Source organism: Rhincodon typus, chromosome 33 (genome assembly GCF_021869965.1).
Source record: "Rhincodon typus isolate 14 chromosome 33, sRhiTyp1.1, whole genome shotgun sequence".
NCBI lineage: Eukaryota > Metazoa > Chordata > Chondrichthyes > Orectolobiformes > Rhincodontidae > Rhincodon > Rhincodon typus.
Genome location: NC_063364.1, coordinates 4,430,907 through 4,445,346, shown reverse-complemented (window position 1 = coordinate 4,445,346; position 14,440 = coordinate 4,430,907). Strand labels below are relative to the sequence as shown.

At 41.8% G+C, this 14,440-nt stretch overlaps 1 protein-coding gene across 2 annotated transcripts in view; it reads right to left on the bottom strand.

The window, feature by feature from the left end:
- Positions 1-5,585: 5,585 nt before the first annotated feature.
- Positions 5,586-14,440, bottom strand: part of cfap161 (cilia and flagella associated protein 161) — a 60,140-nt gene continuing 51,285 nt past the window's right edge. Inside the window, exon 7 of one of the 2 annotated variants that reach the window (XM_048615958.1) lies at positions 5,586-6,897. In XM_048615958.1, coding sequence (XP_048471915.1) covers positions 6,678-6,897 — 220 coding nt within the window. In that variant the 3' untranslated portion in view covers positions 5,586-6,677. The remainder of the gene's footprint in view (positions 6,898-14,440) is intronic. The other variant, XM_048615959.1, reaches the window with a different exon arrangement.

Sequence of the window (14,440 nt, the reverse complement as noted above, 5' to 3'; positions counted from 1 at the left end):
TTCACACTTTATTCACCATCTGACATTCCTGGTCACCAGCAGAGACTTATCATTTGACACTCCACTCACACCAGTTGTATGATCTTTTGATCTCTCTACCCTTGATCTCCCTGCATATAAACTCTGTGTTTGTGTGCTCGGCTCTCACAAAGGGGCTGTATTCCGAAAGCTTGTGATTTCAAGTAAATGTTTGGACTATAACCTGGTGTCATATGACTTCTGACCTTATTCAATGCATGCACATTTCCAGCAGGGGCCACTGGAGAGTGATCAGACCAGTACAGAAAACCACAAATAATTTTCTCTTCCCCACCTCCCAGACAGTTGCAGAGGCAAACATAGCGCCATACATGTATCCTAACTGTAATTGACAACAAGGTTTGGAACTTTTCTGAACTTCATTGTAGAACTCGGAGCTTTTGGATATTTTAATATAAAATTAAAAATCTGTTAAATATTTTAAGCTATAACATTTACCGTAATTACTCAATTTATCTCCATTGCATCAGTCCTACAACTATCTTTCCAATTCATGGTTCTTTGTCTCTATATTTTACTGTCTCCCAATCCATTTTCTGTTTCTCTCTAGGCCTTCAGTTTCTCATGCTCTCATTTTCCAGCTATGAATTATAAAACAAGAAACTGGCAACATCATGTGGTGAGTAACAGAAACTACAGAAAACATTTCTTGGTCCATATTGTAACCATGGCTGTGATTTGTTTCAGTATTTACAGCCTGCTAGACAGTGAGGATTTTGGCACCATTAACACTAACATTGCTAAATCTGCAATTCATAAAAAATCTTTGTTACTTCCTATTATTTGTAAAGGCAAGAAGTAAAGAAGTGTTCAGAGCATTGTAAACCTCAATGTTGCCATATTTCTGTTGATCACCGTCCCCCAATTCAGAAGGTAATTGGTTCAGGTTACACTCCTTAAATTCAAACAGCTAATCTAGCTGAAATTCCAGTGCAGTGCTGTAAGGATGTTCAGTAATTTGTGGGACAGCCCACATCTCAGGATCTTAAATATAAGGTGGTAATAAATCTAGCAGTGAATTCAGGGAAAGTTTTTTTTATTCAGAAAGTAATTAGAATATGAAACATTACCACAGGGAGTAGTTGAGGTGAACAGGATAGGGAACTGTACAGTTAAATGCATGAAGAGAATAAATGGTTATTGAGAAAAGAGTAGAATGTTATGGAAGAGTAGGATGAACGCGGATAGGCTGAGGGTCATGTGGAGCATCAGCACTGTCATAGATCTGTTGTGCCAAATGGCCTATTTCCGCACTGTACATTCTCTACAACTCTATTCAACAGGCAATGCAGGATTGATGGATCAAACAACAAGAATCTTATTTTTTTCTTTCAATCAATTGTACTTTCACCTGAGACAGTCCAGCCAAGGCAAAACCCCCGTGAGAGGTTACAGGGGTGGGTCTGGACAGGATGGTTTTCGGAGGAATGGTGCAGACTCAATGGGCCAAATGGCCTCTTTCTGCACTGTAGTAATTCTATGATTCTATTTTAAGATCCTATGAAACTACCATGCTCATTGACAGCAATCAGCAAAGGGTTCATTATCAGTTGTTTACTCTTAAGCACCAATGTACATTGGGGGATAGTCGAATAGTAGCACTCTCACTAGACTAGTAATTCAGAGGTCTAGGTTAAAGTGTAGGGTGATGGGTTCAAATCCCACCATAGCAGCTGGTGTGCTCAAATGTCCGTAGGATGTAAAATCTGGAATTGAAAACTGGCACAGTTCAAGGGCAACAAACGCTGGTCTTGCCAGCAGTGCTCATAAATAATGAAAGACCAACTTTTTTTAAAAAGTGTAAGTACCAAAAACATGGGTAGGACTCGGAAAGAGTCTCTGCATTGAGAGTATGAGGAGCTAAGCACTAAATAGAAAAGCAAAACCTCTGGATTATTACCTGAGCCACATGCAAATTGGCATATGTAATAAAATTAGAGTGAGAAATATGTGGCTCAAAGACTGGAGTGGGAGAAGTTGGGTTCCAGTTTGTGGGCCACTGGCACCAATACTAGGAAAATGGGGGCTCTACACCCATGGATGGTCTACACCTGAACCATGTGGGCCGATGTTCTTGCAAACTGCATAACTAGGAATGTTGAGTGGGTTTTAAATGGAATTGTGGGAGCATGAGATTAAACATGGAAAGATGCAGCATACCAAATGTAGCCATCTGGCTGCATCTAAATTCCTACACCACAGCAGTATATTTAACAGCTGAGTCTTTACAAGACATGATAGGAAAAGAGACTAACTTTGCAGGAACAACATTCTAGTCTGCATGCAGAGCCAGACATTGCTGATCAAACAGGCATCTGGTGATAAGGGGTACTCAACCTTTGTGGTTATCAAGGATATTAAATCAAAGACAAAAGGTGAAATAATTCCACTGAGACCAGGGACCAGTGTCCTGTCACCAAGTCACCCTTTATTTACATGAGGACAGTCCTTGACATTGATCCAGCTCCCTCAGAGCCAACTCTCAGAGTGAACAAAATGTCTGACACTCTGGTTTATATCTGTCAACCAGGGCTCCCCAGTTGGACCAGACTAACAGCCCCAATCAGAGAATTCATATTCGATGAAATCCACCTGGCTGACTTTGTTACAATCACTACAGAAGGGAATGCATCACATCCATACAACCCTTGGATGGACATTCCCAGAGTCACACGGGTCCTTGGCAGGAGTACATAGTCACAACATTCTGGAAAATAAAGAAAACCATATCAAAGTAAAAGCATTGAAGACATCAGGGGAGATAACCCAGGAACAGCCATCACAGAAGCAGGATGCTGAGCTCAGAGAAGGACACACCCAGCCTAGTAACTGAAGTCTGGCCAGGTATTGCTCCCCAATACAGGTAATACCTAAGTGTCAGTAGTGAGTCTGTCAGCTTTGTGCTGCAACTTGAGGCAATTTTATGCTGCAGGGTAAACTAACTGTGTGATAAATAAAGTAGGTAGATTAGGGGAGGCGAAGGCCTAGTGGTATTATCACTGGGCTGTAAATTCAGAGACCCAGACACTGTCCAGGGGACCCAGGTTCGAATCCCACCACGGCAGATGGTGAAATTTGAATTCAATAAATATCTGGAATTAAGAATCTAATGATGACCGTGAATCCATTGTTGGAAAAACCCATCTGGTTCACTAATGCCCTAAAGAGAAGGAAACTGCCATCCTTACCTGGTCTGGCCGACATGTGACTCCAGACCCACGGCAATGTTGACTGTTAACTGTCCTCTAGGCAATTAGAGATGGGCAATAAATGCTGCCTTGCCAACGACACCCTCATCACATGAATGAATAAATTTATCATGAACACTGGTATTGATCCGGAGAGGGCAAGGGACAATAGTAGAGATGAGGTAGAAGAAAAATAGCCAACACAGCAAATGAGGGTCCAAGAAGGGTGCCAAAAGAAAAAAACATAATCAATAAAAATAATCAATTTTAGATATTACAAAGATAACAAAATGACAAAACTAAAGGTTCTGTATTACGAAAGAATCTAAAGGCACATAGCATTCATATAGTAAACAAACTGATAACTTGCACTGAAGTAAAGAAATACAATCCGACAGCTATTACAGAGGCAGGCTGCAGGATGACAAGGATTGGGTCCTAAATATTGAGAGTGTATAACATACAAAAAAAAAGAAAGCTAGGAAAAGGTAGATGGGGAGCACTGTTAATCAAGGATGGCATACACACAATAGCTTGAGATGGCCTTGTTTCAGGAAATCAAGATGTAGAACTCATTTGGGTGGAGATGAGGAATAGTAGGGGAAAAAAGTTATTAATGGAAGTAGTATATGGCCCACTAATAGTAACCACAATGTTAGTAAAGTATGTAAGAAATACTGGGTGCTTGTGATAAAGGGACAGCAATAATCACGAGTGACTTTAATCTATATATAAACTGGAAAAATCAGATTGGCAATAGCAGCTTGTATAGAATGCCTGAGAACAGCGTGTTCTGAAATGACCAGAGAGCAGGTTATATTAGACTTGGAATTGTGTAAAGTGACAGGATCAATTAATGACCTCAGAAAAGGCACCCCTGGGTAGCAATGACCACAGGATTATTGAATTTGATATTAGGTTTGAAAGGTACAGGATTAGGTCTAAGACTAATATTTAAACCTAAATAAGACCAACTATGTGAGCATGAAAGCAGAACTAGCTGAAGTGAGTCGGCATACTAGGCTGGGGGTTAGATCAATAGAGACACTTTGGTAGATATTTAAGGGAATATTTCTGATTACTCAGAATAAGTATATTTCTGCTATAAAGAAAAATTATTAAAGAAGAACTCACCATCTGTGGTTAATAAATTAAGTTGGGGAAAATATCAAAGTTAAGGAGAAAGCACATAACAGTGCAAAGGTGATAGTCAGGTCAGATGATTGATTAGAATGTTAGAACAGTTGAGAATGACTAAAATATTAACCATGAGGAAGAAATTAGAGTATTAAAGTAAGTTAATTAGAAATGTGAAAACAGATAGCAGGAGTTTCTATAGGCACTTAAAAAGGAAACAAGTAAAGTGAGTGATGACCCTCTAGAGACTGAGACAAGGGAGTTAATGGCTGATAATGGGGAAATGACAGATGGGAATGAAGAAATATTTTATATCTGTCTTTACTATAGGGAATACAAAACAAATTTCTGGCAAAATTAGGCGTAAGACAGAGAGAAGTGTATTAAAGTCGTAATCATAAGGGAAATGGTACTAAGCAAATTCGGACCTGGGAGCTGACCCTTCTCTGGGTCCAGATCATCTTCATCTAGGGGTCTTAAACGATGTGATTAATGAGATAGTAGACGTGATGGTATTAATTTTCCAAAATTTCCTCAATTCAAAAAAGGTTCCATTGGACTAGAAAGTAGTAAATATAACTCAAATGTAATCTCTGTTCAGAATGAGGCAGAAAGCAAGAAATTATAGGCCATTTGGCTTCACATTGGTCATAAGGAAGGCATTAGAATCGGTCATTAATAAGATTATAGCTGAGCACTGAAAACTCAAGATAATTTGGAAAAGTTAGCAAGTTGTAATCAAAGCAAAATCATATTTAAAAATTTACTGGAATTATTTGAAGGATATGCTGTACGTAAAAGGAACCGTATGAATACACTATACTTGGATTTCTAGAAGACATTTGATAAGGAGTGATATCAAAGATTACTACAGTAAATAAATATTCAAATTGTAACAGGATAATTTAATAGCATGGATGAAGATTGGCTGTTTGGCAGAAAACAGAGAGCATTCAGAGTTAATATTGAGCCCAGTGATCCTTTGTCAGGACGTTCTGACAAAGGGTCAATGGACTCAAAGCATTAGCTCTGTTTTTCTCTCCACAGATGCAGCCAGATCTGCTTTCTCCAGCCCTTTGTTTTTGTTTGTGATTTTAAAAAAAGTAAATTATTACTTAAACTGAGAATACATGCAGAATTCTGAGATCCAGAAGGATTTAGGTGTTCAGGTGCATGATCCACAAAAGGTTCGTATTCAAGTTCAGCCGACAATCAAGAAGGTTAATGGAACTCCATCTTTTATTAAGAGAGGAATTGAATATAAAAGTAAGGATGTTACACTTCAGTTATACAGAATAATGGTGAGACCACATCTCAAATACTGTGTGTAGTTTTAGTCTCCTTGTTTACAGATGTAAATGCATTGAAGGTGATTTAGAGGAGGATAACTGGAATGATACCAAGAATATACAGGCTGTCTTCTGTGGGTAGGTTGAATAAGTTGGGCTCACTACTACTGAAGTTTAGCAGAGAGACGGGTGATTTGATTGAAGTGTGCAAGATTCTGAATGGTCTTGAATGGGTCTTTCCTCTTGTGTGTCAGTCCAGAACTAGAGATCACAGTTTTATAATTAGTGCTCAGACTTTCAGGACAGAGATGAGGAGAAACATTTTCTCTCAGAGGATTGTGTGACTTTGGAACACTCTGCCTCAGAAGGCAGTGGAGGTGGGGTCACTGCATTTAAAACAGGTGGATAGATTCTTGTTGGACCAGTGAATTGAGGGTTATTGAGAGTAGATGAGAATGTGGAATTCGAAACACAAACAAATCGGCCACAATATTTTTGAAGGATAGAGCAGACTCAAGGGGCTGAATGGCCTACTTTTGCTCCTATTTCATATGTCTGTGTGTATGAACTAAGATGAATAATGAAAAAGACTTCATTGAAAGCCTACTGTTGACAAAGTCAAGATCCAAACATGATCCTGTTTTCCTTTAACGTCTATATAATTGTCCATAAGTTGAAGAATGCAAAAAACTTCTCTTGAAAGACTAGCTGATTTATTAAAATAAGTGTAATCATGTACTCCTACATTTGTCAGTATTTAATCTTTGCTTATCATTCCGATTTTTTGTTGCACTTCAATCAAATTAGAGAAGTTTAGCAATGAACACTATAATATTTTGCAGGAAATCGAAGAAACTTGCAGCTTTTTAAAATGTGTCCTAATTGATGATGATCCTCCTGGCTAGTACTGAGGCTCATAATTGCCAATGCTGTTGACAGAATTGTTGACTGGGGGAATGTAGAGGAGGAAGTGAGACTTTGCTATTCAGTAGACTAGAAGAAACAATAGCTCTAGCTCTGTCAATTAACAAGTGGGCGGTTGGGTTGAGCAGCTAGGTGAAGGCTGCCTACGATTCTTCGTTGGCATCTCATCCTCACAAAAGGGAGGAAGTGCATGAAACAAGGTGCCATGTGGGACACCAGGATCTCCAGTGACAATAACCCAGTGGTTCAAGTCCTCTTCAGCTCGATGGCTATCATAGAAGGTGTTGGTAGTGATTTCATATTCTCTTCCAAATGCGGTCCTGTAACAAAATATTTCCAAGCAGTTTAGGTTTGACCATTCAGCCTTTTGTCATGTGCACTGAAAGATAATAATTTTCTTCTTCAGCAAAACATTAACAGGAATGAAGCCTTAACCACAAAATTGGACTTGTCTGGTTTCTCTATTCATTGAAGTGAGTATGAATCTCACAAGCAGTCCGTGACAGATTTAGTGTTCTGGATTTTTACTCCATCAAACTGTCATGCCCCATGTGGAAAAGGAAAGCCTGCCTGTAAATTGTATCCATGGCACTTCCAAGTTTTGAAAGTGATGCTAAAAAAAAGTTCACTACCACAAGTCAGAAATTTCGGTCAGTGAGCTGAATTTAATGTAGACTAGAGTGGCCCTGATAACAAGCGGAAAGCCAGTACAGGTCACTGCTGGGACTGCAACCAACCAGAGGCAGCATGGTGAGTGGAATTGAGCTTGTTGGGGTTAGGCTGAAAGGCCCTGGGGAGGTGGAGGTGATTCATTAGCAAGGGCCGGGGAGATTTTTCTGCAGTTGGGGATGCCCACAAAGAAGTGGCAAGGTTTTATCTGGCTGGACCACAAAAATGGTGAAGGGTCTCTACCCATGTGGTACAATGCTATTGTTGGTGGGAACAGGAATTTAATTGACTACTCAATTGGCTTCTGGGTTGGCAGTCTTTCTTTGACATTCCCCACCCGAGTGTATTGGACAAAGTTGTGGAGACAGCAGACCTATCCTCCTGATTCTACAGTCAACAACAATCCCTACTTCACAATCATTTCCATAACCCAGAAGAAATTCTACTCAGATAGTCGAAGATGCTGGAGAATCTGAGACAACAAGGTGTAGAACTAGATGAACACAGCAGGCCAAGCAGCATCAGAGGAGCAGGTAAGCTGACATTTTGGGTCTAGACCCTTCTTCAGAAATGGGGGAGGGGAGAGGGATTCTGAAATAAATAGGGAGAAAGGGGGAGGCAGATAGAAGATGGATAAAGGAGAAGATAGGTGGAGAGGAGACAGACAAGTCAAGGAGGAGGGGTTGGAGCCAGTAAAGGTGAGTGTAGGTGGGGAGTTAGGGAGGGGATAGGTCAGTACAGGGAGGACGGACAGGTCAAGGGGGCGGGATGAGGTTAGTAGGTAGGAGATGGGGGTGGGGCTTGAGATGGGAGGAGGGGATAGGTGGGAGGAAGGACAGGTTAGGGAGGTGGGTACGAGCTGGGCTGGTTTTGGGACGCGGTAGGGGGAGGGGAGATTTTGAAGCTTGTGAAGTCCACATTGAGACCACTGGGCTGCAGGGTTCCCAAGCAATATATGAGATGCTGTTCCTGCAACCTTTGGGTGGCATCGTTGTGGCACTGCAGGAGGCACAGGATGGACATGTCGTCCAAGGAGTGGGAGGGGGATTTGAAATGGTTCGCGACTGGGAGATGCAGTTGTTTGGTGCGAACTGAGCGTAGGTGTTCCGCAAAGCGGTCCCCAAGCCTCTACTTGGTTTCCCCGATGTAGAGGAGGCCACAACGGGAACAGCGGATGCAGTATACCACATTAACAGATGTGCAAGTGAACATTTGTTTGATGTGGAAGGTCTTCTTTGGGCCTGGGATGGGGGTGAGAGGGGAGGTGTAGGGGCAGGTGTAGCACTTCCTGTGGTTGCAGGGAAAGTGCCGGGGATGGTGGGGCTGGTGGGGTGTGTGGAGCGAACAAAGGAGTCACGGAGAGAGTGGTCCCTCCGGAAAGCAGTTAAGGGTGGGGAGGGAAAAATGTCTTTGGTGGTGGGGTCGGATTGCAGATGGCGGAAGTGTCGGAGGATGATGCGTTGGATCCGGAGGTTGGTGGGGTGGTACGTAAGGACGAGGGGGATTCTGTTTTGGTTATTATTGCGGGGAGGGGGTGTGATGGATGAGTTGTGGGAAATGCGAGAGACACGGTTGAGGGCGTTTTCGACCACTGTGGAGGGGAAGTTGCGGTCCTTGAAAAACGAGGACATCTGGGATGTCCGGGAGTGGAATGTCTCATCTCGGGAGCAGATGTGGCAGAGGTGAAGGAATTGGGAATAGGGGATGGCCTTTTTGCAGGAAGATGGGTGAGAGGAGGTGTACTGTAGGTAGCTCTGGGAGTCGGTAGGCTTGAAATGGATATCGGTTTCCAGGTGGTTGCCAGAGATGGAAATAGAGAGGTCCAGGAAGGAGAGAGAGGTATCGGAGATGGTCCAGGTGAACTTAAGGTTGGGGTGGAAGGTGTTAGTGAAGTGGATGAACTGTTCGAGCTCCTTGTGGGAGTACGAGGTGGCACCGATACAGTCATCGATGTAACGGAGGAAGTGGTGGGGGATAGGGCCAGTGTAGCTTTGGAAGAGGGATTGCTCCACGTATCCTACAAAGAGGCAGGCATAGCTTGGGCCCATGTGGGTACCCATGGCCACCCCCTTTGTCTGTAGGAAGTGGGAGGAATGGAAGGAGAAGTTGTTAAGGGTGAGGATGAGTTCAGCTAAGCGGATAAGGGTGTCAGTGGAGGGGGACTGGTCATTTATTTCAGAATCCCCTTCCCCTCCCCCATTTCTGAAGGAGGGTCTAGACCCGAAACTTCAGCTTTCCTGCTCCTCTGATGCTGCTTAGCCTGCTGTGTTCATCCAGCTCTACACCTTGTTGTCTGAAATTCTACCCAGTAGGTGCATTTTAGACCTGCCTGTCTCTATGACCTCTCATTGTACCCTCATATCTATATGATAAGAATAATATCGATGACAGAGTGTCTGAGCAGTTGAACATTCATCATCTGATCAGCATTTATCGACAAAAACTTAATCTCACAAATCTGGATAATGTTTTTGGTGTAGAAAATTACATGGTAAAGAAAGATGTGTCAATAGATATTATTTCGGAGTCATTCAACTATGTTCCACAAAAGAGACAGCTGGCAAAAAAAAAAGCACATGGAATTGGAGGTAACTTATTGACATGTAGGGAATTGATGATGAGATAAGAGACAGAGGGTGATAGGATTTCCATGCATTTGGAGAGGCAAGAAATGATTAAGGATGGTCAGAATGGCTTTGTGCACAGGAAATCGTTGTCTCACAAACTTGATTGAATTTTTTGAGGATGTGGCCAAGAGAATAGATGAGGGCAGAAGAGTAGACATTGCCGACATAGATTTTAGTAAAGTCTTTGACAAGGTTCCGCATGATAGTCTGCTTAGTAAAGTTAGATCACAAGGGATTCAGGGACAGCTTGCCAACTGGATGCAAAATTGGTTTGACGGTAGGAGACAGAGGGTGATGGTGAATGGTTGTTATTTCAGACTGGAGGCCTGTGTTCGGCGATATTCCACAGGGATTGGTGATGGGTCCACTGTTGTTCATTGCTTGTATAACTGATTTAGATAAGAATTTAGGAAGCATGCTAAGTAAATTTGCAGATTTCTCAATGGGGAGGCAATGGCCTAGTGGTATTATGACTGGACGGTTAATCCAGAGACCCAGATAACATTTTGGAGACTCGGGTTTGAATCCTGCCATGGCAGATGGTGGAATGTGAATTCAATAAATATCTGGAATCTAATGATGACCATGAATCCGTTGTTGATTGTTGTAAAACCCATCGGTTCACTAACGTCCTTTAGGGAAGGAAACTGCCCTCATTACCTGGTCTGGACTACATGTGACTCCAGACCCACAGCAATGTGGTTGACTCTTAACTGCCTCTGGGCAATTAGGGATGGGCAACAAATGTTGCCTAACCAGTGGTGTCGTCAATGAATAAAGGGGGAAAAAATGATACCAAAATTGCTGTTATAATGGGCAGTTAAAAAGGTTATTTAAGATTACAAAGGGATCTTGATCAATTGGGCCAACGGGCCAAGGAATGGCAGATGGAGATTAATTTGGATAAATGCTAGGTGTTGCATTTTGGTAAGATGAACAAGGGCATGACTTATACAGTTAATGGCTCAGCCGTGGGGAGTGTTGTTGAACAGAGAGATCGAGGGGTTCAGGTACATAGTTCATTGAAAGTTGTGTCAGAAGTAGATAGGGTGGTAAAAGAGGCATTTGGCATGCTTTCCTTCATTGCTGAGACTATTGAATATAGGAGTTGGGGCATCATGTTGAGGTTGTACAGGATGTTGGTAACACCATTTTTGGAGTACCATGTACAATTTTGGTCGCCCTGCTATAGGAAGGATATTAGTAAATTGGAGAGCTGTAGAAAAGATTTACAAGGATGTTACTGGGACTGAGCTATAAGGGGAGGCTGGATGGGCTGGGACTTTTTCTCATTGGAGCATAGGAAGTTGATGGACTACATAGATGACCTTATACAGGTTTATAAAATCATGAGGGGCATAGATAGAGGTGAATAGAAAAGGTTTTTTCCTAGGGTAGGGGTGTTAAAAATTAGAGGGCACATTTTTAAGGTCAGAGGAGAAAGATTTAAAAGGGACCTGAGGGACAACATTTTCACACAGAGGTGGTTCGTATGTGGAATGAACTGCCAGACACAAGTACAGTTAAAACATTTAAAAGACATTTGTACAGGTACATTAATAGGGAAGGTTTGGGGGAATATAGGCCAAATGCAGGCAAATGAACAAAGAATAAAGAACAATACAGCACAGAAACAGGCCCTCCATGCCTGCGACGACACATTTTGCCCTTCCATACTAAAACTGTCTTCACTTACAGGATCCATATCCCTCTATTCCCTTCCTATTTATGCATTCATCCAGGTGTTTCTTGAAAGCTGCTATTGTGTCTGCTTCCACCACCTCCTCTGGCAACGCATTCCAGGCACTCATCACCCTTTGTGTGAAAAACTTGCGTCACACATCTCTTTTAAACTCCACTCCCCCCACCTCGCACCTTGAACCTGTGTACCCTAGTAATTGACCCCTCCACCCTGGGATAAAGCTCATACTTTCCACTCTATCCATGCCATTCATAATCTTATAAACTTCTGTCAGGTCGCCCCTCAACTCCTGCATTCTAGTGGAAACAAACCCAGTCTATCCAACCTTTCTTCTTAGCTATAATCCTCCATACCAGGCCACATCCTGGTAAACCTTTTCTGTACCCTCTCCAAAGAATCCACATCCTTCTAGCAGTGTGACCAGAACTGTACACAATATTCCAAGAGTGGCCTAACTAAAGTTCTATAAAGCTGTAGCATAACTTGTCTATCCTTGTACTCAATGCCCTTCCAAGAAAGGCAAGCATGCCATAGGCCTTTTGCACTACCTTATCTACCTGCGTAGCCACCTTCAGTGATCTGTGGACCTGCATCTGCATATCAATATTCCTAAGGGTTCTACCATTCACTGTATAATTTCTAATCACTAGTTAGTTTAGGAAACTTGGTCAGAATGGACGAATTGGACAGAAGGGTTTGTTTCCGTAATGTATTACTCTATGACTCTATAAGTGGCGATAATAGGTACACCGGTTGGCAGGATGTGACCTGTGGTATGCCCAGAGATCTGTATTGGCGCTTCAGATTTTCACCACAATGAAACAATTGGAGATCTGTATAGACAAGTTTGCTGATAAAACAAATTTAGGTGCCACAGTTAATTGTGCGGTTGGGCACAGAAAGTTGTAAAGGAAAATCGAAGATTACATGAGTGAGATAAACAATAACAGGTGGAGCTCAATGTTTAGAAGCATGAGATTATCCTCCTATGATCCTGACAGATCAGAATTTTTTGAAATGGCAGCTGGGAACTGTGCATGAGTAATGAAACTTTATGATCCATAAGAAGAAATCATTAAAGGTTCATGGGCAGATGTACAAAAAAAATCATTTAAAAGACTAACGAAATTCTAGCCGTTAGTTTAAGGATACTGGGATATAAATGTGTAAATGAAGTTACAGTTATAGAAACATCTTGTTTGATTCCATCTGAAGTACTATGTTCTATGCTGCACAAAATGTCTTAACCAGGACATAGTGATCTTGGAGGGTATGCAACACAGATGCATCTGGAAAATGCTGGGGTAAAACAATTATATTAGAACAACAGGTTCCACAGACTAGGCTACAATTTCTCTGAGTATAAAGAATTAGAGGATGATCTGGTTGAAATGATTAGAATGATCAAAGGAGTTGATAACGTTATTAGAGCTAAACTAACTCGAGTCAACAACAAAGGGGTATAATCTAGAAATGAAGAGCTAAGTTATTCAAGGATGATGTCTTGAAATGCTTCACATAAAAGGATAGTAGGAATGTGGAACACTTTCCTGAAAAAGGTGATGACCAGAGTTCAACAGAAATTTTGGAACGCTATTAAGTGTTTTGGGCTGATGCTGTTCCGTCAGGAAGTCAAGAATCTGCTTGTTCCCTGTTCCATGCTCCACTTGTTGGCAGCTAGTTAGAATGTGCAGAAGTTGACAAGAAGACAAGTGAGGCTATGAATGCCCACAATGTCAATGCAGGTTTTGGGAGGTGCTGTGGATGGGTAAGAAGGACTTACTCTGACACTGATGACATTTCTAGATTTCTAGTGTCATTCTGGGATCTTTGGTAATTAATAACAGCATAAGGAGGTAGGAGCAGAATTAGGCCATTCGGCCCTTCAAATTGCTCTACCATTTGATCATAGCTGATATGTATCTCAAACCCATTCTCCTGACTTTTCCCCATAACACTTGATCCCCTGACTAATCAAGAACCTATCTATCTCTGTCTTAAATACACCATCCAAAGACTTGGCCTCCACAGCCTTCTGCAATAACGAGTTCCACAGATTCACCACCTTCTGGCTGAAGAAATTCCTCATCTCAGTTCTAACGACTTGTCCCTTCACTCCGAGGCTGTGCCCTTGGGTCCTAGTCTCTCTTACTACTGGAAACATCTTCTCCACATCCACTCTATCCAGGCCTCGCAGTATTCCGTAAGTTTCAATGAGATCCCCTTTTATCCTTCTAAACTTCACGACCCAGAGTCCTTAGTGCTAATTAAAACTATACAACTACCTTGACCATGGCCAGCAAGATAAGTGGCCCATGAGACCAAGTAATAGTCAAGGTTGAAGAGGATGCAGCATAGCTGGGAAATGGAGAATATAAATCTACAAGCGTAAATAGAGGAAACATAAGGTTAGCACAATGTTTGAGTTATTTCAGGCGAGCTGATCGCCCAGCACAAGTCACAACTGAGAGTTATTACTGAGGGTTTAGAGATATGGTGATTATGGTGGATCCACAGCAGTTTCTGAGTTTTAAGCCTGAAATTGAGGAGGTTTTACAGAAGTATACTATTTTGCTGATGAAACTCCAGTTGGTTGAAGCTGTTGTTGGATGAGAATCAGTGGCAAAGCCTCAAAGAAAAGGAGCTAGAATTCTAACTGAGGGAGTTCAGGCTTTGAAGGACTTGGTGACTGAAACTGGTACCATGTCTGCTCAGAGGACTGTCTAATAAATCTGAGCAAAATACCTCTGTTGTATTTGCTATTTACTGGGTAATTTATACCTTATATTTAATCCAATTTTCCTGTTAAATCATTTTTAGTTTATGTTAATTTCAATTTGATTCTTAAATAAAATGTAAAAAATG